This window comes from Terrapene carolina, unplaced genomic scaffold (genome assembly GCF_002925995.2).
Source record: "Terrapene carolina triunguis isolate 2854851 unplaced genomic scaffold, T_m_triunguis-2.0 Scaffold449, whole genome shotgun sequence".
Classification (NCBI taxonomy): Eukaryota; Metazoa; Chordata; order Testudines; family Emydidae; genus Terrapene; species Terrapene triunguis.
The window spans coordinates 3,399,421-3,426,720 of NW_020664800.1; the positions used below are offsets into that span (position 1 = coordinate 3,399,421).

Genomic DNA, 27,300 nt, shown 5'->3' on the forward strand with positions numbered 1-27,300 from the left:
CTTGGATGGAGGCTAGGCTCTGGCCAGGGGGGGGCAGCTGGGAACATGAAAGCGCATTAAGGGGAGAGGGAAACAGCAGCTAAACTACATGGGGGTCAGCAATGTCCTTCAGTGTCACAATATGATCCTAGGGCCCTGTCTGGTCAAGGCACCATGCTGGACAGTTCTGCGCTGATGAGGAGTGTGAAGAGAAACGTGGGGGGGGGTTGGGGGGGGAAGAGAGACAGGTGCTGCTCAGGGTGTCTCATGCTTCCAGAAAACCCATCCACCTCTGTAAACAGGTCATGCCCTGGGAAGGTGATTGCAGTGTTCAGCCCAGCAAAGCAGCAATTTCTTCACCGCTCAGAAGGCAGGCAGGCAGAAGTGGGGAGGGAAGGGAACAGTCCATCTGCATCCTGCCCTCCAGCTGAGTTTGTGCGGTAGGGATTCTTAGTCCCGAAACCTCTTGGGGTCAGGGGGAAGGAGTGGGCCGGCTCCAGGAGCCTGCAAGCTGCTCCCTTGTGCATTTCAAACAAGCCAAAACTTGTTACCCCTGGTGGGGTCAGAAGAAAAATCTTTTCTATGGTGTAACTGATGCAGGGATGTGTGCCTGAGCCTAGAGGCAGCCTGGAACAGTAGCTCAGAGCTGGGAACTGTCCCATTCATCTGACTGGGGTGTTAACCCCAAAACTTAATTATGTCAGTTGAAGTGTAAACATTGACTACTTCATCGCTCCTCCAAACACGAGAGAGGGGCTATCGTGCTATGAGGATCTGCACCAGCTCCTGCAAATAGGGTCTTGGTGTCATGAGTGGTTGAAGCTTGGGACAGTACCATCACAGACATCCAAGCTAGCCCGGTGCTGGAGTGAGGGGTTAGGCACGTGAGGGCCTAGCCTCTGAGGGGTCACTGTACCCCTTAGATGCCAACAGGAGTGTTAAACAGCAATACACAGTCCTCTTCGGAAAGCAGCCGGCATTCAGCCGTGTCACGCAAGGGGCTGAATACCATACAGCTGCAGCAACAGCACTTGGAGGGAGGAGAAAACCTTGGGAGTACGGTGCTCCCCCCGCCCCGAGTGAAATGAATCGGGAAGACTCGTGTGGTGCCCCGCTCGGTTTCCAAGGCAGAAGGGCAGCAGCGTACCTGAGAGGGAGACGCCGTCCAGTCACAACATAGAGCACAGGTGTGGGGAGATGCCAGAGCTCTGCCAGGGAGGCCTGGGACAGGCTCTGGTATCAGACAGGGATCAGTTCAGGGGCTTTGCTAGCACCTCTGGACCTATCACAAATGAGGCGCAGCATCTCCAAGGAGCAAGGGAACCAACGCGACCTGGGCAGGCGTCACAGCCCCATAGAAACCCACAATAAGCCTAGGCCCCATGGAGGCTCAGACCTGGTGTCTAGGCTGGGGCTGCTTTTGCAGTGGTGTCCCTGCCCAGCCCCTCCCCAGAGCCCCGGCCTGGGGGGGGGGAGGTCAGCTAGGGGGGCTAGATGAAGGTGGAGTCCAGCTGGCTTGTTTCATGGTTATTTCGGGCCCGTGCCTCAAATAGCTGCTTGATCAGGGCGGATTTCTCCTGCTCCAGCTGGGTGATCCGCTCGCTCTTCTCAGTCACCTCCTGCACAGGAAGGAGGCAGAGCCCTGGTGAGTGGGGAACATTCCCCGTGGGCAGCAAGCCCTTCCCAGGGTCCTGCCCCTCCCCGGACACCCGGCTGGATCTCCTCAACTCCAGGGAGTTTCATTTGGCCAGAGCAAACCAGGTGGTTTAGAACGACAGGCTCAAAGCTCTCACGGCAGAGTATGAGCTCCCCCCACTGTCCCTGCAGCCCCTGGTCACCAGTCCCCGCTTAGCCTGTCTACAAGGCAGGTCACACGATGGGTACACCTGCCCCCTCCCTCCCGGCCCAGAGCTGTCAGCTGGCACCCGGCGTCCCCCCTCCACCAGCCTCAGTGAGACGGATTCCAGTGGCCTCCAGCTGAAGTGCTCAATTCCCCGAGCCCTCCAGGCCCCTTGTGCCGTGTGGTGAGAGGGCAGAACCAGAAGACGACACCGCTCAGCAGCCTCATTTAATGGGGGGGCTCCGAGTATCTTTGCTGTGCAGGGTTCCCCTCTCATCTACGCGCTTCTCTTAGGCCTGGGTCCCACTCCCACAGCCATCCTCCCCCCCCCCCCCCCTAACCTCCTCCCAGAAGATCCCGTCCCTCTGGCTCCGCCTGCCCCAGGGGCTGGCTCCCAGCTCCCCTGCCCTTCCTTTGGCCCCAGTTCCAAGCTCCTGACCCTCTCCCGGTGGGGGGAGCCCCCCACCCCCTCACCTTGGTGAGAAGCCGGTTTTGCTCCTTCAGCATACTGATGGCTTGCTGGGACCCTGCCAGGGCAGGCGGCGGCACGGGGGCAGCAGGGACCGGTCTGGTCAGCGCCGACGAGGAGGAGTTCAGAGGCTGGGAAGGAGAGGGAATTAATCTTTCTACAGTCTGTCCCCACTAGCTTTCTGCTTCCCCAGCCTCGGGCCAGGGCTGGGCTCTCCATGTAGATCACCCGTCACAGCCCTCCTCACGCCTGCCTCCTGGCGGCTGATGCCTCGCTGACCTGTCTCCACTAGGTGCATGTCGGCCTGGCATGTCAATACACAGCTCAGCCTGCAGAGGGCACTGCGAGCTCATTGCTTAACCCACAGCGAGTTGCGGGGGTGGGGGGAGCAGGTGCCAATGGACTCAGTTCACCAGCTGAGGCAGCCAGGGAGCTCATCCCTCAGCACCAATCCTCTGCACCAGGGTTTCGTCGACCTGTGCAGACCTCCCCCTCCTCGCCCCCACCCCAGAACCTGAGAGCAGTGGAAAGAGCCACGTTCGGCAGCAAAGAGGGAGGAGAGGAAAAGAAACTGGCCATGACATGACAGGTGCAGTGGCTGGGTTACATCCTCGCCCCTTCTCCCAGGGGCGCAGGGCTTCCCATTCCGGAGGCGTCTGCAGCCCCACCCCACAGCACTGATCTCACTGGGTCCCTTTGCAACCTGGGTCTGTCCTTCCCCAGCATGGAGACTGTTTTAAAGTCTCTAGAGCCCTGCCAGGGGCTAGAACGGGCCAGAGAGTCACTGCTCATTCCCTGGGACCAGAGGAATTACCCGACTGTAACAGGCCAGGGGTCCATCTAGCCCAGTGGCCTGTCTCCGACAGCAGCCAGACCCAGCGGGAGGGGCTGGAGCTCGGAAGGAGGCAGGGTTATAGTTCTGCATGTTCGAATTATCCACGTACCGGCTAACCCCTTTCTGAATCCTGCTGAAGTGCTTCACCCTGTGACCACCTACAAGCGTCCCATAGACCAGGTGGGCTCTAAACCCTTGCTAGGTTAGAGCCAAGAGTCTCCAGGCACCTGCTCCTGTCCCTCAACTGAGGGACCAGGCATTCCTACAGGGCCATAATAATTCCGTTTCTGGTCTGGTGTCCCCCTACACTGCTCCCATTGATCTAATGGAGAGCGATACAAACCGCCAGCCCTGGAAGCAGGGGCACCGGTGCTACCAGGACAGCACGCTCACCTTCCCCGAGGTGGACAGGAGCTCTCCGAGGCAGCGGTTCACTTCCTGCAGCTTGGGTAGAAGGCGACCCAGGTGGCTTTGGCTTCCCTCCGGGAAGAAGTCCTGGAAGAAGCAAGGGTGGGAAGGTGGAGTGAGGAGCCAGTTCTCCAGGACTTCATGCTGCTGTGATGTGCAAGCAGAGACAACCCAAGAGCTCGCTGGCCTTCATCGCAACTTCACGGGACTCATCTTTCAGGACCCAGCCTGGCTGGCAAACTGGGCGGGTGGAAGGGAATATTCCAGCCAATGCTGACTTTAGCCTGGGGTGGGACGTGCATTTCTCCAGAGAGCCCAGGAGGGTGCACGCCAAGGAGGCTGCTGGGCTCATCTCTATTTACAAAACCATCCTGGCCCGGCCACATCTCGGCTCCTGCTCTGGAACGCTGCCCCGGGCAACGACCAATGCCACATGCATCAGAGGCGGGTGATGGGATAAGCACATGACCCAGCCAGCTGGGCAAGGAGGCATAAGTATGTGTGTGCACACAGGGAGTGAGAAACCCTTCCTGGACACCACAGAGTTGATCCCCTTCATTATCTCCCATCTGCAGACCTACCGGGGTGATTAACGATCATTAAGGCCCAGATCCTCAGAGGGATTTAGGCTCCTAACTCCCACAGAAATGAATGAAGTTACGTGCCTAAATCCCTTGGCAGATCTGGGCCTAAGAGCTTTGGACCCTTCTCCAAAAGGAAACAATCCACTGAGCATTCGGCTGCCTTTTTGGGTACAGTTCTGCCTGGGTGGAGGCAGGAGTGACGCCCCTGGGGCCAGAAGAGTGACTCCTGCTGGCACAAGGGGCGAGTTGAGCCTGCGATTAAGTCCCACAGGTTAGTGCCATGCTGGGCAAAGCAGGTTCCCTAGAACGGGCCGGGCAGCTTCTCAGCTCATTTGTGGGACAAGGTAAGAAAAAGGGGGAAGAGAAGTGACCTGCCATATGTCTCTTCCCCTTCACAGGCTAAGTGATCCCGGCTGCCCTGCCCCCTCCACATGTGTAAGTCCCACACATACCCACTCCCCCCATCCCCTTCACAGCCCACCTCCACTGACTGCAGTGGGAGCAAAGTGTCAGTGCCGAGTGCTTCTGCAGATCTCACCCCATGTCTCCATTAGATCGTTAAGGGGAAGTGATATTAGAACTTGGTCTTTCCCGTCTCCGGTTTTAACCAGTCCTTTATCCAGCCTCCCCCTCCCCCCAGGCAGGGCACTCAAAGGTGAGACGGTCCCTGGAGCGAGCCCCACACTCACGTTTGTGGTTTTGTTTTTCCCCAGGTGTTTCTGGCGCTCCTGCACTGTCTGGATCTGCTGGTGGTACCATTCCCGGGCACGCTCCACCATCTCCAGCCCCTGGAGCAGGAAGTCCTTCTCCTGCTCCAGCTCCTTCATTTGCTTCAGCTGCAAGACACAAAACCCAGGTACTTTAATACCCCCTCCAGCCAAACCTATGGGACATCAATCACACCTCCTGCCCTCCTGAGAATGGGTCCTGAACCCAGGGCTGGGAGTCCCCAGAAAGCTGCCGCATCCTGGCCTCTACCCAACAGCTACTGAAACCACCTGGACTGAGACGCTACTAGGGCTATAGCCCCAGCCAGGGCATCACGCACAGGAGCTCTGATTGGAGGATCACCTGGCTCCACCAATTGGTCCAACTATGCTATTTAAGCCAAGAGGAGGAACAGGAAGTTTGTCTGAGCAACAAGGTGGATTCCTGTTGTGGCTGCATTGGACCTTGCTTGTGCCTGACTGCTGCACCCAACCCTGCTCCTGCCTTACTGTTGTCTTCATTCCTGTTCCCACCGTGCTTGATCCTTGCCTCTCCTCCTGCCTTATGCCTCACCTCCAGGCCTGGCTCTGACCCCGGCCTCTGCCTTCCGACCTTGACTCCGGCATTTGGCATCTGACCTCAGCTTCCATTCCTAGTTCGGACTCTGGCTTGGCCCCTGAGCCTTGGCTTCATTCCCCAACCTGTACACCTGCTCTGCCTTTAGACCTGACCACCTACATCCTGGTCCATAACACCACCATCCATCCCTGGAGCGAACCAAGGCCAAGCGTTCAGAGAAACAGTCCTGCCAGTCTCGGTTCTGGAGCCAGCCAGGAGTGACCTAATCCAAAGCCCAAGTCACTTTGCTTTGGGTCCAGTTCACGACCACATCAAGCACAGAGGAGACGCTCAGCCTCTAGCCATGGCACATGCAGGAATTCAGTTACCAGCTGCAGACCCCGGCAAGGACGAGACGGGTGAAAGATGGCTCATCCCCTTATGGCAGCTTTAGAGAAGCAGGAGCAATGCGTTCGGTTTCCTTTAGGGAGAGAGCTGCCAGATTTGGGCATCCTGACATCAGCTGATGAGCGAAGGGTTGGAAAGCTTGTCTCTGCCCCCTCCCCCCTTCGCATGGGCCCTGGCATCCAGTCAACCTGCACATTCGGCTATAACCAGCCTTCAAGAGGATGTGGACCTAGAACAGACATGGAGAACCGTAGCCTAACTGGAGCATGGGGCTTCTTTACGGTGGAATATGAAGCTTGGCTACAATCAGACGCTCTGGGGTGGGGATCGCTCATGGGAGCCTCCTTTCTCAGCAAGTCGAGGTGTCCCTTTACCGCTGCATCATACTGGCATCCAAGAGACTAGCTAGATCAGAATTGCATGGACATGTTTGTCTGGTCAGACCCACAAAAAGTCCCTTACCCAGCTTATAGAATTGTAGGACGGGAAGGGATCTCGAGAGGTCATCTAGTCCAGTCCCCTGCACTCATGGCAGGACTAAGTATTATCTTTCAGTATTATGTTTCAATAGCCTAATGGGAGGTGGAGACCATGACACACCAATCCGATCCATCATGCAGCTGCTGCAAAGCCAGAGGAAGACAGACAACCAGAGAGCAGATCCATACTCAGATCGCTACTACTCAGAAGGTTCTTGCTCCATGGAAAGCAGGTTTCTCGGCTAGGTTGAACCAAGTGCAGGTCATGGGAGAGTCTCCCCTCCCAACACCCTTCCTTCCTTCTTCCCCCAGGCTGCAGCTCCCACCCTGCCCCACGTTAGATCAGTCCTGTTGCTCTATTATAAATAGTGGCTTAATGGGTTAGGTCAATAGGAAACCTCTGCATTGAGATTTCATCTCAATTGCCCACGCAGCCATGGCAGGAGATTTCCTCCTCCGAGCTGCAATTAAGCATTTCCCTTATCACTCTACAGGAACCTGCAGTTTAGTCTCCAGTGCATGATGCTGGATCTCAGATACTCCAGTGCTCTACACTGCAGTGTTCAGAGATGTTTAAGGGAGTTAGGGGCCAAATTCCACAGGCTTCTTTGAAAATCCCTGGTCATTTAACCCAACATCTTCTAGCTTTGGGGCCTAAAGCAGCCTCCTTACAGAAGTTTAAGGCTGCGAGCTCACACTGTGTGGAACGTTTATTATTGGCAAAGAACGGCAGAGTGAAACACACATACTAGAAACCTAGGAAATGCAGGGTTAAGTTCTCCTCTGTCCAATCAGGCACTGACTCACACACTGATAACTGCCATAACCATCACCCTGCCCCAACCAACCAATATCCTCAGAACAGAGCTGAAAGCATCGCACATTGTTCTACTTGATGTTTGGGCTGAACGAGGGCTAGTAATTATCTGGTATCAGGAGGCGGGTGGTGCAATGTGCCATTGGCTCAGCACATGGACTAACTATATGACTCCATCGTGAGCATCCAACCTTTGAGAGGGTAATGAGCAGAAGAACGGCAGCACCAGCCATTGCTTTCCCAGGGTAGGACTCAGCCACATGGTGCTCTGGGGATCCCTCTGGTCACGTATGTAGTGACAAATCCCGGCAGTAAAACAGCTGGGGCGAGTTTCCAATGGGACGTTACTAGAGAGTGGGGCCAGGAGAGTTAAAGCAGCCGGCTCTGCGCACGGGCTGGCCTTAGGTCACCAGCTCTTAGTTGTGATGAAAAGGGTTGGGGGAAGGGGGGGGATCCCTAGAGTCACTTGAAGGGATGCTCAGGGCTCCACTTTCAGTCCCCCAGACTGGGCTCAACCCCAAGCCCTGACCCAAGCAAAGAACGGCAGAGTTAAACACACGTACTAGAAACCTAGGAAATGCCCCAAGCCCTGAACCAAGCAAACTGGGACCAGAATGTGAGAAAGAATCAGGGACCCAGCGAGAGCCAATGGCCCAGCAACCAAGCGGGTGCAGTTCCCATGGACAGCAAGCGTTTCTGCCCCCAGGTTTGTTTGCATAGCAGACACACGACATCATGGGGGTGTGGTTCTCCTCTCTCTCCAGCCAGCACAGATGCCAGCAGGGCGGTAGCTGCCACCAGGCAGAGAAGATGGCTCTCCAGACAAAGTTGGGGTATTTCCCCACCCCAAGGCTGCTGCACTAAGATTAGGAGGGGAACTGCCCCCCCCCCATAATCCTAGAGGTGACTCACATGAATTTTACCCCTTCTTTAAAAGAGGGACAGACTGGAAGGTTTTCAGCCACCCCAGTGCTACATTCCCGAGGGGCTGCAGCCCAGCCCACAGGCAGCCAGCCGCGGGGACCAGAGCGACAACACCCCACTCTGACCCGAGTCACTGCTGCCCGCTGGAGGAGCCCCAGCACAAAGGCTGCCCTCGAACCCACTCGTCATGGCAGCTGTGTATGGAGCATTTGTTTCCCAACAGCTGGAGGAGATGGATGCTCCCCTGAGCCCAGAGAAAGGGGCCTGGATACAAAGCCTGCCCCCTCGGGCATGGGCTTAGTTTGGGGGGGCGGGGGAGGGGCAGGAGGGGTGTTGCCTCCCAAACTGCAAGTCTCAGATAGGCGTGGAATTGCCCCCCCGAATGCAGAGTCCCATTGGCCTGGCTTGAGCTGCCCCACCACATCCAGAAGTCAAACTATGCCATCAGGACACCAGTAGACCTTAACAAGAAGGCGAACGGCATATTGGGCTGCATTAGTAGGAGGAGCATTGCCAGCAGATCGAGGGAAGTGATTACTCCCCTCTATTCAGCACTGGTGAGGCCACACCTGGAGTACTGCGTCCAGTTTCGGGCCCCCCCCCTACATAAAGGATGTGGACAAATTGGAAAGAGTCCAGCGGAGGGCAATGAAAATGATCAGGGGGCTGGGGCACATGACTTACGAGGAGAGGCTGAGGGAACTGGGCTTGTTTAGTCTCCAGAAGAGAAGAATGAGGGGGGATTTGATAGCTGCTTTCAACTACCTGAAGGGGGGGTTCCAAAGAGGATGGAGCTCGGCTGTTCTCAGTGGTGGCAGATGACAGAACAAGGAGCAATAGCCTCAAGTTGCAGTGGAGGAGGGTGGGGGGGGGGGGGTCTAGGTTGGATATTAGGAAACACTATTTCACTAGGAGGGTGGTGAAGCACTGGAATGAGTTACCTAGCGAGGTGGTGGAATCTCCATCCTTAGAGGTTTTTAAGGCCCGGCTTGACAAAGCCCTGGCTGGGATAATTTAATTGGGGTTGGTTCTGCTTTGGGAAGGGGGTTGGACTAGATGACCTCCTCAGAAGATTAGGGTTGGAAGAGACCTATGATTCTATGAATAAAGCTCAGAGCTATGCATCTCCCTGTCAAATCAAGTTTTGGTGCTTTCATTTCTGGAGCACCTACTAACTGGAGACAATGCAAGGCTTCAGCAGTGTGGGCTAGACACCTAGGTGCTAACCTGGGACCTGATTTGTAACCCTGGGAAACACTTCGCCTCCCTGTGCCTGCTTCCCCATCTGTAAAATGGGGATAATGATACTTATCTCCCTGTCGAAAGATTTTTGAGATTCACTGATGAAAAGTACTATTGTTATTATCATCTATTTAGACTGGAAGGTCTTTGGGAAAATGACGGTCTCTTACTATACGTCTGTACAGCCCCTAACACAATGGGGTCCTGAGCCAAGTGGGATCCTATAAGTGCTCCCCTAACACAAATAAACAAAAAGCTTCTATAGCTGTATATAGCAGCCCTAATACACACAAGAGATACAGGCATCTGCATGTTTAAAACCATCGCAGGAAGCGAGCGAGTCCACACCTAAGGAGCAACAGCAAGAATTATTAAAAAGCCATTACAGAAAAATCCTTTTCAAACGGCCACATCATGATGAAGCTAAACACACAAGATCCCCTCTTCTCCAGGCTGCACCCCGCCTGCAACACAACCCAGAGCCCACACCTTACTCTGGGCTTCGCTTTTTCAAACACAAGATGTGTTTGCAATTCAAACGTTGCCCCGCTAGGCCTGCGAACCAAGCACAGCAGAGCAGGAGACGACTACCAGTATCCAGGGATTTCAATATTACCGAGGGGAGAAGGCAAGTTTAGACACCACTTGAGTGCTGCTCACGCTTCTCATACTCTGGGTATATAGCAGGCTCACACAATAAGAGGGACTCAGCTCATAATCCCAGAGGCCACTCGCATGCATTTCACTTCTGTGAAAGAGGGACAGACTGGAGGTTTATCAGCCTTCCAAATGCTTCATGCAGCCTGCCAGACGCCCGCAGCCACAGCCTCAGCCCTCCAAAGCGGCAGGGCAACAGAGCTGATCTCTGCCCGTCCCCTTTCAGGAGACGGACACACGCAGCCAGGCCAGCGGACTGCCCGGGACATACCCACAGGAAGAACTGCAGAGCCTTGGAGCTGCACAGGCTGCTGCTCAGAGGAACGAAGAGGGTGCTGTATGTCGCGAGGACGCCCATCCAGCTGTGTCCGCAGCCGGGCACCGAATGCCCTGCCCTGGCCCGGCCAGTTACCATGGTGACCGGAGGAAAGGACAACATCCCACTCGCCGGTGGGACAATGGCATCTCTGCTCGGCGGGCGGATGGAAGGCATCTAGTCAGCTGGCAAGGGAGGAGCGTGGGTTACGGATGCTGGCGGAGGCAGCTTCCAGAATGGGAGGAAGAAGCAGGGGTCCCTTCCACTCGAGTGGGGATGGCCTGGACAGGGGGGGCGAGGGGGCACTTCAGCCCGGGATGCTCACGAATGAATGAGCTTAACCTCTCGTAAAAAGCCTCGTCCCAGCTGCAGAGAAGCCACAGGGGGAATAGGCCGATCAATGGGCTCAGTGAAAGGCAAGCCAGCCGGATACACGCTGTCCTGGGGCCACTGCACCACCACTCCCAGCGCACACAGGCGAGGGGTCAGCCACACGCTCCACTCGCCCACTGCTGGGGCACAAGCGGCTGCAGCATGGTGCTTGGGATTCAGAGCGGGCTCTGGTGTCCCAAGGAATCAGCATGCCGAGAAGGGACTGATTTGTTTTTAAGCTGATCAGGAATAACCACCCTCTGGCCAAGGCTCCCAAAGCACTTTACAGCCGAGAGAGAGAGAGAGAGAGAGAGAGAGAGAGGAGAGGCAGGCTGGTCCAGTGGTTAGAGCACTAGTCTGGGCCACGGGAGATCTGCATTCAATTCCTGCTCTACCACAAGCATCCTGCGTCACGCTGGGTAAGCCACTTAGTTTGTCTGGCTCAGTTCCCCACCTGTCGAATGGGCATAATAGCCCTGCCCTGCCTCCCAGGATCAAGAGAGTAAAGCCTGTGAGGAGCTCAGACTACGGCACTGGCGGCCAGAGAAGTACCCCACATAGACAGAACACCCCGAGCGGTCGGTCAATGCCATTACTACCATGCTCCAGATGGGGAAAGCGAGCCCAGACCGGGGAAGGGACTCGCCCGCGATCCGACAGACAGGAATCGAACCCAATCTGCCGAGTCCCAGGCCAACGCCTGAACCACAAGCCCAGCCTACCTTGCTTCTCCAGCTGTGCCTATTAGCAAATGTTAAGGCATAGCATTGAAGTCAGTGATTGCAATCCACAGTGCTGAACGCTGCCTCAGAGAGCTGGGGGTACGGGAGTTCCCCTTAGCGAACTCTTATCCGAGTAAGGGCCCCTCCCCATCTCAAAAACAGCAACCCAGAGTGTCCAGTCTGGCTGAATGGAGGTAGAACACAGCTTTCCTGAGGCACCTATTATTCCCCTGCAAGCGCTTCACAGCACAGGCCCTGCTCCAGCTCCAGCTCCCACAGTGAGCAAAGGGGATGAATTCTCAGCACTGCTGCAGCTTGCTTTAGCAAATGAGCTCCTAATTCATGTGTGTGCAAAGCCCCCACTAACCCCTGGGGAGAACCAGGCCAGGAATCAGAGCGTGTTATGTGGCCGGAAGCTGCTGTGCCGACATAATCAATGCTGCACAAAGGCAGCCCACATGCCCTTCAAATCGGGGGCGGGGAGGGGGAGAGAAAAGACAGATATTGGCATTTGAGAAAGGAAAGAACCGGTGCAGCAGGGCAGCACGCTTAGGATAAAATAATGCAAATTACATTGCACGCAAGGTACAGGAAAGGCAGGAGCTTCCATTAACGTTACTAATTCAAACTGCCCATAGGCAGGATTTTGGATCATGAGCCGCGTGGGTGAGCTGATAATATCACGAGTACTTTGCTATCTCTCTATGCAAGGTACTTCTATTGCACACCATGGCTCTCCAGGGGCCGATTCCCCACCCTGCTCTGGGGCCAGAGAGGGGACAGGCTCCCTGGCCTCAGTGCATATTAGCAACTCTAACTTACCACTGACAAAAGGTCTCTTGGGGCGTCTTATGCCAGCTGAGGATCAGGCATAATGGACCTCTGCTCCAACCCTTCCCCACCACGCCCGCAGTGGCTGAGACAGGAGATGGTAGAGAGTCTTCCGCAGTGGAGAAATTCTCCACCAGCCATCCACAGAGGTTTTAGTGCAAAGGGGACTTAATACATTACATCAGGGGTAGGCAACCTATGGCACGCGTGCTGATTTTCAGTGGCACTCACACTGCCCGGGTCCAGGGGGCTCTGCATTTTAATTTAATTTTAAATGAAGCTTCTTAAACATTTTAAAAACCTTATTTACTTTACATACAACAATAGTTTAGTTATATATTATAGACTTATAGAAAGAGATCTTCTAAAAACGTTAAAATGTATGACTGGCACATGAAACCTTAGAGTGAATAAAGGAAGACTCGGCACAGCACTTCTGAAAGGTTGCTGACCCCTGCATTACATGATCCAGCCCCTAGAGTTTGGCCCTGACCCTCGAGTGACCTGGGCCCTGGCAGATCCCTGCACCAGCGGAGTACAACTGAGCCTGTACTAGACAACACATGTCTTTGCATTTAATTTCTCTGGTATGTTTGCAAAAGAAAAAGACTAAAACATTAATCTCGGCTCTGAAGCCCCCATGCTCTGCCACAGCGTTTAGAAGTCAAAGGAGCATTTACTTCTGCGGAGACGCAGCGGTACAAACCCACCCATTTGATTATCACACTACGGCATTAGGCGTTTACAGGCTACCTAGCGTCCTTGACTGTTCCCTTTGCATAGGTTGCAGGATAGAGAGTGATTTGTAAGAGACTGCGCAGTGATGCAATACATGTTAAAAGAAATATCAGAATCTCTCACTAATACCCCACAAACCCCAAGTTCATGCTGCCCCGTAGGACAAGTGTAACCACAAAACACCAGGGTGGACCAAGAGCGAGACTGGGCAGCTCTCCTTCCAGTACACCCACCAGGCAGCAAACAGCACGTAGGACAGCAGAGCTCCTAGTGGTTGCAGCTACTCCTGGCTGGGAAACCAGGACACAGCTGCTCCCCTACCATGCCATAGTCCACCCCGTTGGTGATGGTGTGTCTCCGGTGCTCACCGCGACCTCTCTCCTGCCGCCGAGCGTCCGCCAACCCCGTGCAACTGCCCTCGCAATGGGACTGTCCTGTGGGCTTCCCATCGGCACCTGCAATGGAGGAAGGATATGCACATTTTGAAGAAGGCACCGTGCAGGGACATACACCCAACACGAGAGGAGCGGAGGATTTCTCCATATATTCTAGAGGCTTTAAAAAAATAAATACAATTTAAAAAGGACCTTTTAAGCCATTCAAGTCCTGGCTGAGCACCAAGAGGAGTCTGCAGGTTGGGATTTCAGCCTTGCTCCGGCAGCCACTCACCTGGCCATGCCTGGGTATTGCAGAGACCTCAGATGAGCACATGACCTTTTCCCCCCGCATGTACTGCAACGCGGTACACAGCTTACATCCCAGTTACTCCCACGGGGCAGGACCTCACGGGTTCAAGTCAGGGAAAGTGGAGGGCCAGGCCCACCAGCGAGCGGCCAATGCTCACATTTGTAATAAGAGCCAATGCTGGAGGAGAACGTAACACTCTCACCTCTACTTTCTCTAACCAGGGGAGGTGGGGCTGAGTGGAGAATTAATCACAGCTCCCATTAACTGCAGCAATAACAGGTTTAGCAACTTAAGAAGTCAGCCCCACATTGCAGAGGGTGGGGAATAGGGTGACCAGATGTCCCCATTTTATACAAACAGTCCCAATATTTGGGACTTTGTCTTATAAAAGCACCCATTACCCCCCCCCCCCCCCAGTCCCGATTTTTCACACTTGCTATCTGGTCACCCTAGTGGGGAATGAAAGAAGAGTACATCAGCCAGCTCACTGCAGGGGAAAGGAGCCCTCACCTCACCCTCTGTGCCTGGCCCTTCCACCAGCACTCATGCAAATCCAACCTCGGGCCCTTCCAGGCACCAAGAACAAACATATTTGACCCTGGTACGGAACCACCTTAGGGGAGATCAAATACCAGACACCACCTTCTCCCAGAACCCAAACCCTCAGCTACCCACACGGCAAAGGACAATCCTTGTCGCATCAGCAGAGCGGGCAGCCCACGTTGCCAGTCGGGTGGGCAAACAAGACCCATCAAGGTTCTCCTGGAAGATTCCGTTAAGAAGCAGAGCTTGCAGCTAACTGAGACACTATCAGAGTTCATGTCCCTGAGTGCCCGAACATAGACCCCTGGCCTGCTTAGGAGCCTTGTCACATTTAGTCTGCCAGTGACTCTGAAGCAGGTCGACCCTTCCCCATTTTGCCACGTGGCCTCCTGCACTCATACCCAGTACCAGACAGCCAAGAGTCACCCCATTAAATCATACTGGTGCCTTTGGTAAAGGGTGCCCATTGTTTGTTACGCAAAGGTGCTGCTTGGGGGTGCAGGGAGGAGGGGAATCCACTCTGGATTCCACAAGCGACCTGCTGGGCACACTGGATCAGAGCTTGAGACTTTCCTTTGGTGGAGCCACGCCAGGCATGGAGAGACAGGAGGGTTCAGTTTCTTTCTGGTCAACACTTGGGTCAGGTGCATTCAGTACAAAAAGCTACATTTACATGTGCTCCTGCCTCACAGCAGGATTCCTGCAACCCCTCTCGGTGGGTCACCGTGGCCAAAGTGATCCCAAGACCTGGGCTGCCTTGCCCACTGGCCTCAATGGCTGGAAACAACCTATCCACCAGCACACGCTAGGGAGAGTGGGCAGGGCGGGACCTTCAGAAAAAGTTGTGTAGGGCAGATTAGAGCAAGGACATGCCGCTGGCTCCGCCTGAGCCAAGAGGTGGGTCAATCGAGGGGTGTGTGGGTGAGCTGTACACATGGGATTCAACGGGCTTATAAAGCAGGGCCCCCACTTGATTTCACGAGGGCCATGACAGGCTTTGGTGCTTGTCTCCTATAAAGGGCAGGCTGCTTCCAGCCAAACCCTGCATTAGTCACCACCTGGCCAATTAGACCCTTCATGACTCCCGCGGCCTAGTTCTCTCCTGGCTTGTGCTGCCAACGCTTCTAATCTCCATGCAAAGTCGCTGGCTCCAGCACAAGCTGCTGTGCTCGGGGCTGCTATGCATTTGTTCAACACCAGACGTTTGCCTCTTCCCTGCCCTGGCTCCTGAGGTCTGTGATCCCCTCCCCAGCCAGCCCAGGGAGCACTCCAGGCCCCCCCCCCCCCGAGCTCTCACATGATTTTCCAGAGCATCAGCAGCCTGCCTGCCACTGGGTCAGCACAGAGACCAGATCCTGACTGTATGGAGACAGAGCTTTCAATGGGCTTCCCGCCCAGTGGAGCCACTTTGCACAGCGCTGGAGTCTGCTGTTAAGTTCATCCCTATGATTTTATAGCAAACATACACCCCCCACACACCCCTGACCCCGACGGGTGATCAGTGCCAAAGGAGCGAGATTAGGCCTGAGAGCACAAAGGAGTTTGCTTGTGCCCAGTGTCCTGCAGCGAGGTGCTGAAGCCAGTGCCCATCTTTCCAGGGCCTCTCCTCTGTCAGCAAGAGCTGCCCACCTGCTTCCTCACTCCTGTTGCCCCCCATCACCCCAATTTCTCCTGCTACCCGCAGCAGACCCTCATCCCCCTCACCTTTGCACCTCCCGCCCACTTCATCGCTGCAGCTTGCCCTGCCTCTTGTTACACAGACCTGGAATCCAAGATTGCTCTTTCCTGGCCTGGCCTTCTGAGAGAAACCAGCAGCGGGACAGGAACAAACAGCAGGGGGAAGCTACTCACATTAGGAACCCCCACTGAGGAAGCAGGTTGGGGGTAAGATCAGAAGAAATTCCACCCTAGCAGGGCCAGTGCAAGAAAGTTTCACGCCCTAGGCGAAACTTCCACCTTGCGCCCCCCCCCCCCCCCCCCCCCCCCCCCGCCACGGCAGCTAACCCCACCCGGGGAGACTCACCCCCCCCCACCCCCCGCGGCAGCTAACCCCGCTTACTAACTAACTAACCCGTTACTGCGGGCGGCCCTCCCCGCACCACCACCCCCGGCCCAGCTCACCTTCACTCCATCTCCTTGCCTGAGCGGGCTTTTAGGCGCCCCCAACCACTAGGCGCGCTAGGCGGCCGCCTAGTTTGCCTAAATGGTTGCACCGGCCCTGCACCCTAGAATCCGGACCATGTTCTGTCTCTCAGTGGCCAGAGCCCACCCTCATATCCTCCTCCCCCGAACCCCCAGCACAAGGTAGCCAGTTCCTAGGTGCCACCCACCTGAGGATTAGCTCCTCCTCCCCTATGCAGATGTCAGAGCTCAATGTCCAGGTTCTGTAACCAGGAGATGGCCTCTGTACTAAGCGAGGCGTTGTAACCCACCCTCCAGATGTTGAATTGGACTCTCCTCCACCACGAGTTGTCTGAAACGCTGCCCCACAGTCACCACATGGAGAGGAAGCCAGGCCAACCCAGCGCATGGTTGTGGTAGACAGTCACCTGTTGAGCCTGGTCCAGGATTTGTGATCAGCTGAACAATGAAGCAGGTGCAGTGATGGACTCCTGAGTTTACCTAGTGCGGGAGACTCTTTCCCACCGACGCTTCCACTCGATGAGAACACAGATTGCAGCTCTCTGGCGGGGGCGGATTAGCGACTCCCCTACGAAGCACGTGCTGTTTAGTGCTCAGAGCAGCAAAGGGCTGACAGCACCAGACCGAAAGGGGGAGAAAGCAGGCATGATCTGTGCAGAGTGCCTGCAGCTGCTTTGATACAGAATGCCAGCTGCTGCTCGTTAATCACCCGAACAGAGTGTGCTGGGCACACGGAATGGGGCTGTGGGACTTTTCGCACTGTGAACATGTCAGGTAGGGACTGAGCCAAGACCACCAAACTCATGACTCTTGTGAGGCTGAATGGCTAGTGAATCATCAACCACTGCGCCCATCAGTCAACAAGGCACAGGTGGGAGGGGTCTTTGAAAAACCATAAGCCGTTCTGCCAACAGCCTTTGGCTCCCTATGATACTGAAGGGGGAATTGATGGGGAATGTGCCAAACAATCTGAGACGAACACATCCATCTCTAACGCTGTACGATGCGCCTGCCACGCACACCCTTGCCAAGCAGAGGGATAGTCCCCAGCCGAAGGCAATCATGCTTTTCTTCATTAAACTAAGCCCTGAAGCAGATATGGGAGCCCTCTTGGATGAAGAGCATCACAGAGGCAATGACCAACTACAGAGGCGTATGCTGCTTTTACAGGCTTGTGTCTACTGCAGATTTGGACACTGTGCTGAGCGCGAAGACTCTGGATTTTAATCCCATCTGACCCTCTGACTCAGTGGGTAGCCCCAGGCAAGTCGACTGACCTCTGGGCACCTGAGCTAGGCCCAATGAAAGACAGAAGATCAAGCAAGAATCATGCTAACAACCAGACGCCGCATGTGAGCCAGCGTTCCCTGGGGGAGAGGAATCAACTCATCAGCAGTTACAAGTGGAAGGGACCTGTTAGGCCATCCAGGCCCCTGCTCTGCCAGTGCAGCACATTTACAGGTGCCTTGGCCAGTCTAGGTTCAAACAGGAACATGAGAACAGCAGCCCGGTATCTTGTCGCCAGATGCCTCATGGTAGTTTTACACTTTCCCCTACCAGGCAATTAGGCCATAAACTGCCCAAGGGGGAAGTTTCTTCTTTACCCTTTGATGGTTAGTGTTTGGCTTGTGCAATAAAAGTTATAACAAGACACCCACCCATATAACTGCCCTGTTTCCATTTTCCTGCCCGTGCTCCCCTTCCCCCTCCTGAGCACTCAAGAGGGGCCACAACTGACAGGAGCTTCGGCACGGCGAGGGCAAATCCCAGGTGAATCATGAGCTGGGGAGGGATGAAGGATGAGCCAGTAGTTCAGGCACTAGCCTGAGATTCTGCAGCTCTGGGTTCAATCCCCTGCCCTGTCACAAACGCATAAGAACATAACATAAGAACAGCCCTACTGGGTCAGACCAAAGGTCCATCTAGCCCAGTGTCCTGTCTTCCGACAGTGGTCAATGCCGGATGCCCTGGAGGGAATGAACAGAACAGGAAATCATCAAATGATCCATCCCCTGTCGCCCATTCCCAGCTTCTGGCAAACGGAGGCTAGGGACACCATCCCTGCCCATCCTGGATAATAGCCGTTGATGAACCTATCCGCCACGAACTTGTCTAGTTCTTTTTTGAACCCTGTTATGGTCTTGGCCTTCACAACATCCTCTGGCAATGAGTTCCACAGGTTGACTGTACGTTGTGTGAAAAAACACTTCCTTTTGTTTTAAACCTGCTGCCTATTAATTTCATTTGGTGACCCCTAGTTCGTGTGTTATGGGAAGGAGTAAATGACATTTCCTTATTTACTTTCTTCACACCAGTCATGATTTTACAGACCTCTATTATATCCTCCCTTAGTCGTCTCTTTTCCAAGCTGAAAAGTCCCCGTCTTATTAATCTCTCCTCATATGGAAGCTGTTTCATACCCCATTTTTGTTGCCCTTTTCTGAACCTTTTCCAATTCCAATATATCTTTTTTGAGATGGGGCGACCACATCTGCACGCAGTATTCAAGATATGGGCGTACCATGGATTTATATAGAAGCATTATGATATTCTCTGTCTTATCTATCCCTTTCTTATGTAAATATTTTTCATTAGTAGATCTCACCTCTTTTGCTAAGCACTTTAAGTATCATTATCTCAATTTTACAGATGGGGAAACTGAGGCACAGATACCCTGTTCAGTGACTGTCAGCACAAGTTCTCATGTTCACTGGTGAGGGCTCAGAATTGGCTCGAAAGGCCAATAAATGGAGACTCAATCCTCTTGCCACATTTCATCTCTGCAGCAAGTTCTGAGTCGCACCTTTTCCCACCGCTTCCTGGAATTCAGAGCAGAACTCCGTTGCACTAGGACAAACATTCTCATCTTGAGCTCCCAGTCTGTTGTGATCTCTCTCGAATGAATTGTTGGATGATTTGAGCCTCAGTTTCCTCTTTTTTATTATAGAAGAAACTTTCCCTCTGGTTAGTGATCCCATAACTGCCTACAAACACCAGGGTCTCTTACACCTTCCTCTGAAGCAGCTGGTGCCGGCCCCTATAGGAGCAGGATGCTGGGCTAGATGGTCCGATCCAGAATAGCAATTTCTGCGTTCCTAGAAACAGGTATAATAGAAATGATTGGCTTGTAAACGATAACAGGGCACTTCTTAAACCAGGGGTTCTCAAACTGGGGGTCGGGACCCCTCAGGGGGTCGTGAGGTTATTACATGGGGGGGGTCGTAGGGTGACCAGATCGCAAGAGTGAAATATCAGGACACATTGGGCGAGCAGGGGGGAGGAAGAGAGCCACAGGTGCACAGCCCCGACCGGAGCCATGAGAGGGGGCGCACAGCCCTAGGAAGCTGCAAGAGGGGTGTACGGCCCTTGCTGCAGCCCGCATCACAAGCCACGGGGCCAGGGGCGCAGGGCTCCGGCTCCAGCCCCCAGCAGAAGCCACGGGGCCAGAGGCGCAGGGCTCCAGCTCCAGCCCCCAGCAGAAGCCACGGGGCCAGTGGCGCAGGATCCTGGTTGCAAAATCAGACCCAGTTGAAGGGCAGGGGAGCGAAGGGTCACAGTGCTAGCCCTGGCTCCAGCCCCAGCCCCAGAGGGGAGGCCCACAGTCCTGCCTTCAGCTGTCAGTGGCTGAAGCAAACCAAGTCACAGAGGTCTGGAATCAGTGAGTGTCACGGCCCCCCCAACTAAATTATAGACTTAGCTATAATCCATATTTAAACCTACAGATTTATTTGTACACTAAACAAACAACAGGGGTAAAGGGCTGGGTTTTTTATTCAGTTAATAAATCAGCTTCCCATTTTGCATACCTCTCAGACATGCCAGAAGTCTAGTACTTCTTGGATGACTTTGCCATAGTCCTGACTTGCTTCTGGGCAATCACAAAGCTGTAGAAGTCCTTGCAACTCCTCCAGAAATTCATTTTGACAAGGGTTTCACTCTGCACCAAGTCTATGCTGCTTCGATTCTGGACATCAGTCCATGCATCTTTCATGATTGAAAATACATGCTCTGTGTACACGTTGCTGACTGGTATACTGAGCACGTATGACACCAGCTTTGTCATGTTCAGGAATTCAGTGCTACCGTCCTTGTTTCTCAGCACTTGAGACCAGAGTTCCGCAACTGAGTAGTTTCCAGGCTCCAATTTGGAGTTGATGTCTTTGATGATACAGTACTCATCATAGAACTGATCAAGATCCACTGTTTTCTGGAGGTTTACAGCTATCACGGCCGCAGACAGATCCTTGTATTCGAATGCCCTATTAACTTTGATGTTCAAGCACTGGGTATTGAACAAGTAGTCAGTTGTTGAAAAAAAAAAAATCAAACCATTTCTCCAAATATAGGATCAACACATCATAACATTTCATGAAGTCTTTCTGGAGACATGCAGCAGTGACAGGCAGCATCTCAGTTAATGCATTTTCAACTTTGGAGCCAAAGAATGTGTCATTTTTCCATTGCTGAAGTTTAATTCTCAGAGTATTCATTATGGCATACACTTCACATGCTGCCATACTCTCATTTTCCAAACACAGCACAGTATCATTGAAGATTTTCAGGACATTCTGGAGGAAAAACAGATGAACCTCAACTTTGCTAGGCCCCTCACCTTGTTCACTGTTTTCCATGTCCGAGAACAGCATCCACAGAGATTTTGGGCACTTCTCACTGCCCAGAGAAACAAAGTAGCACTTAACAGCCTGCCACGTATTTACAAGCCTGTTTACAGCTGGGAAAAGACTCAACCAGCGTGTCGGAATGTGGCGCAGTAAAGCGGCATACTCCATATCCACAAAGTCAAACATATCCTTCAATGCTGCTACTCTCTTAGCAGAGCTGCTGAAATGATTGAACGTCTTAATCACCAGAGTCTCAATATCAACTTGTAGGGTATTGCTAGCATGTTTCACGGCGTTGTGCACAACATGGCCAGGGCAGTTTGCAGGCAAGATATTTCCGTTTTGTTTTTTTTAATTCTGGTACACTGATGTCGCTTTCCATCCTTCACGTTTGCATTATCAGCACAGTATGAAGGCGCTTTGTTTAGGTCTAGTTTGTACGTCGCAAGTTTTTCAAGTAATGTGTTGCTTATTGCCTCTGCAGTCTCTTCGCTTTACTCATAGAAATCTAACAGTTTATCTTGGACCCCATGTTCGGGTGTCCAGTATCTCAGCGATAAGGGGAAAGTTTTCACATTGCCCTCGTTAGATGCATCTGTGGCAACTGAGAAATAGGGACTGTCTGGCTTGCTGAGGTCTTTTAAAAATTCTGTTGAGAGAAGTGACAGCACATTTTTGATCAATGCCTCCGCTTTAGTCCGGCCACAGCTGACGTGCTTCGCAATCGTTGAATCTGGATACAAGGTAGGTGCTAGTTTAAGTTCACAGCGACGCGAGCGATAGGAATGTTGATGGACTGTGTGGTAAACCTGAGTTAGCTCAACAGCGATAACCTTCTTATTGAAGGATTCATTTGGCCGGCTGAAAAAAAAGTGAGACCAGGGTATTGCTCTTGTGAGTCTGGGTGTTTTGTCCATGATTTTTTTAATCAACATGATGCTTAACATCAGACTCACTGCCATGGCAAATGCTAAATTCCTTCCTGCATGCTTTACAAAAGCTTTTTGTATCACACTCTTAGGATTTCCAAATCCAGGTGTAAGCAGTTTCCCATTCTGTCCTGTATCTGCACTGTCTTTTTTGGTAGTTGGCTCCTCTCTTGCCGTTGCCATTTCGGGTGGGGTTTTCAGCTGAAGACCGTTAGCTAGCCACTGAAAAGAACCGCACAGTCTCTGTGCTTCTTATGTGCCCACTGTAGTTTGTCCTACGGTATGCACTGTGGTTCAGAACTGTAAACTACATATCCCTTCTGTAAATTGCGTTACATCGGAAAACAGCCTGAAAAACCAAAATTGCCAGTAGAGAACAGATCCCAGTCGGGTTTAATGGGACATTCCCAATCAACTAATTTTCTATTTCACTACCAAATTTTAAATTTTACCTGAATATCAGGACAAATGGCGCCCGATTGTACATCAAGCAGATGTACGCCGCCAGGTGCGATCCCTGCTTGCCAATGTGGGTAAGTGACGTGGGCAGCAGCTTAGCAGTGCTCAGCCCTGGCCTGCCCTGGGTGGAATCAGCATCTGCAGAGGCAGGCGCCTCCTTTCCTTGGCTCTGCCATGAGCTAGGTGGACCGGTCTGCACACACTCTGCTGGGGGGAGCATGCAGCTGTTACCTCTGTGAGGCACCTGCCCCTGCCTCCCCCAGGCAAAAACAGGTGGGGAAAGAAAAGCTTTGAAATGGCAACTCTCCGATTCTTGCAGCCTCCCCCATCGAGCACAGAGCCACAGCTCATTTCAGAGCCAGTTCTAGCCCTTCCACTGCATCCACAGAGCCGGCTGCAGGGGACTCCCCGCCAGGCTCTGCAAGCCAGGGCTCTCTGCGAGCTGACCTGCCCAGCCCTTCTTAGGGGCACCCCGAGTGCAGAGGGGTTCTGCTCCAGAGCCCCCTACTCCCCCCACCCCCAAGAGCCACAGGGACCTGCCGGGGGTGGGGGGTCCTGGCAGTGCCTACCTGGGGCAGCTCCCAGGAAGGATCTGGCAAGTCCCTCTGACTCCTAGGATCAGGGGCAGCCAAGGGGTCTCCATGTGCTGCGCCCACCACAAGCGCGAGCTCCGTGGCTCCCATTGGCCAGGAAATGTGCCAATGGGAGCTGCGGAGCGGGGCTTGCATGCCCTGGCAGCGTGCAGAGAGCCCTCCGCCCTGCCCCAACCCTAAGAGCCAGAGGGACCTGCCAAGGGGCAAGGTGGGGAGTCCCGGCGGTGCTTACCTGGGGCGGCTCCTGGGAAGCATCCGGCAGGTCCCTCTGGCTCCTAGGGTCGGGTCAGAGTGCTTTCTGCCCGCCCCCGGCACCTGCAAGCCCCAACCCTGCAGCTCTGATTGGGCAGGACGGAGCCGGAGCAGCATGGGAGACCCCCTCGCTGCCTCTGTGCCTAGGGGCCGCACTGCCGGCTCCTGCTGGCGGGCGGGCACTGGGAGCTGTCCCAGGAAGTGCTGCCAGCCCCGGGACCTCAGGTGCGTGCCGTGAGCAGTCCCTGATATCGGGACAAAGGGCATCCCAACCGATATGCGGTCGGGACATGGGACAAATCTCTTAAAATCGGGACTGTCCCAATAATATCGGGATGTCTGGTCACCCTAGGGGGTCGCGAGCTGTCAACCTCCACCCCAAACCCCACTTTGCCTCCAGCATTTATAATGGTGTTAAATATATTTAAAAAGGTGGTTTTAATTTATAAAGCGGGGGGTCGTCGCACTCAGAAGTTTGCTATGTGAAAGGGGTCACCAGTACAAAGGTTTGAGAGCCACTGTCTTAAACTGTGACCCATGAACTACAGGAGGCATGCGGAGCACTTGCTGGTTCAGCAGCACTAAAAGACAACTAAGTACACACGGAATGCTTTCCTAATGTTACTCTCCATCTAAGCAATTGCTGGAATAGCAACAGGGATGTTATGTGATCACAAACAGAAGGGCAGGTGGCCTCAGCAGTCCTGAATGAGGCTTGATCCACAAGATAAATCATTCTGTGAAGATGAAGTTCCCACTATATAAAAAAGAGTTTGAGAGTCTATTACCACATTTGTTATCAAACTTAACTCTGCGATTGGTTCAGTCGCATTTGCTCAGCTAGCAGGGGGCCCTTTCACTGACACACAAGACATGGCGATCCATCCGTAAACCTGAACGAACATCTGAACGGCTGCATTTCTAGCCACCAGAGTGATGTCACCTACATCACTTTAGGCAACAGGACAACTACGGGCATGTTAATGTTAAGCCCCTAATATTTCTTGTTCATCACTGTAACAGACAAGTCACCACATGATGAGGGATACAAGTTAAAGGTGCACCAGTGATTGATTGGGAGCTGCAAACGGGACTCAAGTATATATTGTGAAAGTAATGCAGTACAGGGCCTGATCTGAAATCCATAAAAAGAATTCCGTTGGCTTCATGGGCTTGCATCAGGCCCATAAGGAGTGAATTTTTTGTTGTCTTACAGCAGAGGGAGAAACAGGTTTGCACTGCTTGAAACCAGAGCTACAGGTGTTGATCCAGACACACCCTGGCCTTCTGCCATCTCTACCGGAGCAATCCAGCAGCAGTGGCCCTTTTCATGATTTGAAACTATGAAATTGCTGAATTTCTGCAGGTACCACAGCAGCAAACTTCCCGCATTTTCTTGATCTGAAAACCATCCAAAGGGCAAGATATTTCAGATCCAATGACCAGATCAGAGCCCAGCAGAAAATAACCTGAACCAAAGTCTTCAGGAAAAGCAGATGAGGCTGCAAGAGAGTGATGGCACTTATCCAGTAATCTGCACTCCATGTGAATACTGCAGTTACTCCTCCACATGATTCTGGGGAGCCAGGCTAGAGTCCATTGTACCCTTCAGCACCTCACCTTACTCACTCCCCCAGCCGATGTTCCCAGATTCATTCACACCCCTCAAAGGGCCAGAACAGCCTCAGGCAGGGGAAAGAAGTTCTATTTTGAAGACCGTGGTGGATTTTAAAACCCACAACATTCAATCACAATAAAATCTGGTGCATTTTTATTTTAGTTTAGTTTTGTCAGAATGCAAGTTCTCAGAGACAGATGTCAGCTTGGCGGGGCGGGGGGGGGGGAGAGAAAGGAGAGGAGTCAGGGAAAGAAGAAATAATAATCATTAAAAAAAAAAAATACAACCCCACAAGCACAATGCAGACAATTGGTATCCACACACCCACACACTACCATCCTTACTCCAGGTGAGTAGCATCTTTGGGCTAGAGACTGTGATACTCTTGCTCACATGGAATAGTCACTGACATTCTGAGTAAGCCATTATTCAAGGTGCCAAGTAGTTTTCAATGACCCTTTTGAAAGGCCAAACTGGCCCTTCCTCTGCATGCAGCGTTGTTGGAGCCGTGTCAGTACCAGGTTATTAGTGAGACAAGGCGGGTGAGGTCATATCTTTAATTGGGCCAACTGCTGTTGGTGAGAGAGACGAGCATCAGAGTTTGCACACAGCTCTTCTTCAGATAGTCTCCATGAAGTCAATGGAGCTGGATGCTACTCAACATAAGCAAGGGTGGCAGAGCGTGGCCCCGAATCCTGCCACCTGCTTCTGTGTTTGTTGCCAGTGTAGAGAGACACCCCCTCCCCAAATTACTCCTTTTAATAAAAAAGTCTCAACGACAAGCGGTGCAGGCACAGGAGGAGAGACCAATCAGGCGGTGAGTTTCAGACCAGGGTGCTGTGAGGGCATTGAGCAAGACAAGGGGTGGGGGGCTAAGTTCCCTGTAAGCTGCACGGCCACGCAGCAGCCTATTTAGCGCCGTGCAGGTGCTCAAGAAACCCACCCAGGGACCTGCCGCAGCTGGGGCAGGGGTACTCCCCCCCAAATCTGCACCTAGCCCAGCCCCCAACCAGCCGTGCCCAGGGCAACCCTTTCCCAGCCCAGACCTGCTAGGGCCAAGGGAGGGGCACCTATCTTGCAGCCCCAGCCCACAGAGCTGCAGAGGCTGGGAGAGACACCTCTTCTCCCCTGCCCCATGCCCAGGTGCTGCTGTGGGAAGAGAGAACTGGGGGGAGTCCTCTCTCCCTGCCATAGCCCCTAAGCACCCTCCTGCACCCCAACCCCCTCATCCCCACCCCAGGGCCCACACCCCCAGCCAGACCCCTCACCCCCCCTGCACCTCAACCCTCTGCCCCAGCCCTGAGCCCCTCATCCCCAGCCAGAGCCCTCACCCCCCCTGCACCTCAACCCTCTGCCCCAGCCCTGAGCCCCTCATCCCCCCCTGCACCTCAACCCTCTGCCCCAGTCACGCATCACCTCCACATTGGTGCACATAACAAAATTCATTCCGCACCTGGGTGGGAGCACTGGGTCGGGCCCGCGCCGAATTAAAAGGCGAGCCCAAGGCTGGGACAGGCAGGCAGCCTGCGCAGAAGCTGCCGAGAGCGGGCTCTAGCCCCAGGAGCGGAGAGGGGCCGTGTGGGAAGGGGAAAGCGAGTCGGGCTCAACCCAGCCAGCACCGGGGCCCAGCGAGGCGCAGACACCCCCCACCCCGGGGCTGCGGATCTCCAGCCCCTCCCTCACTCACCTCTGCTCCTGCCCCGGCTCTCCCCCTCGGCCCGGTGCGCGGGGGCTCCCGGCGGGCTGGGGATCTTCTCCATGCTCCGGGACGCGCTGCCGGCGAGCCCGCTCGAGCACCTGCCCTTCTCCGCCAGCGGCCTGGGCTCCCCTTGCCCTCGGCCCGGCCCGCCCTTGGGGGCGGCGGGGTCGCATCCTCCCGGGGCCGGCCGGGCCGCTTTACCCCCGTTCGCCGGGCTCAGCAGCGAGGCCCGGAGCCCCAGCACGAACCTCTCGAAGGTGAGGTAGCCGCTGGCCGGGGCCGCCTGCCGCAGCCCCTCCAGCACGCCGGGGGGGAGCTCCCGGGCCTCGGCCCCCTGCCAGCGGGACTCGATCTCCCGCAGGTGCACGTAGCCCCGCCGCCGGTCATCCAGGATGTCGAAGAGGGTCCGCAGGCTCTGCAGGAAGGCTCTGGGCAGCCCCTCCGTGCCGCAGGGCAGCGGGCGAGCCCCGCGCTCCGGAGCCATCGGGGCGCTGGAAATTGTTACACCAAGTTCCGCGGGGAACGCCGCCTGGCTCCGGGCTTGGAGTTCATTTTTTTTTTCTGAATGGGGGCACCCCTCTCGGTTGACGTCACTTCATTAGCATTCTCCTTTCTCATTGGCCGGCGATGGGCAGCCCCGCAGGCTGATTGGCTGAGGCGGAAGCTGGCCGGTTTGATTTTCCAGCGCGGCAGGCCGGCCCTGCAGTTCGGTGTCATTTAAAACCTAACCCAACCCAGAGAGCCCCCAATGGGGTGCTGAGACACCCCCCCCCTCCAGCCGCCCTCTCCATCCCCCCTTCATGTTGGGTTTCTCTCATGGGGGGAGGGGATATTTTCTACTCAATCAATGCACTTAACCCCCCAACTTT

At 54.2% G+C, this 27,300-nt stretch overlaps 1 protein-coding gene across 1 annotated transcript; it reads right to left on the bottom strand.

Annotated features, from left to right (window-relative positions):
* Positions 1 to 203: 203 nt before the first annotated feature.
* SAPCD2 (suppressor APC domain containing 2) lies at positions 204 to 26,964 on the bottom strand. The gene is made up of 6 exons (XM_024219409.3): positions 26,420 to 26,964; positions 13,209 to 13,342; positions 4,805 to 4,951; positions 3,517 to 3,618; positions 2,294 to 2,419; positions 204 to 1,598 (listed from the first exon to the last, which is right to left on the bottom strand). Exons 1-6 carry the CDS (start codon positions 26,913 to 26,915, stop codon positions 1,470 to 1,472), a joined length of 1,134 nt encoding a protein of 377 aa, XP_024075177.1. The 5' UTR covers positions 26,916 to 26,964; the 3' UTR covers positions 204 to 1,469.
* Positions 26,965 to 27,300: the final 336 nt, after the last annotated feature.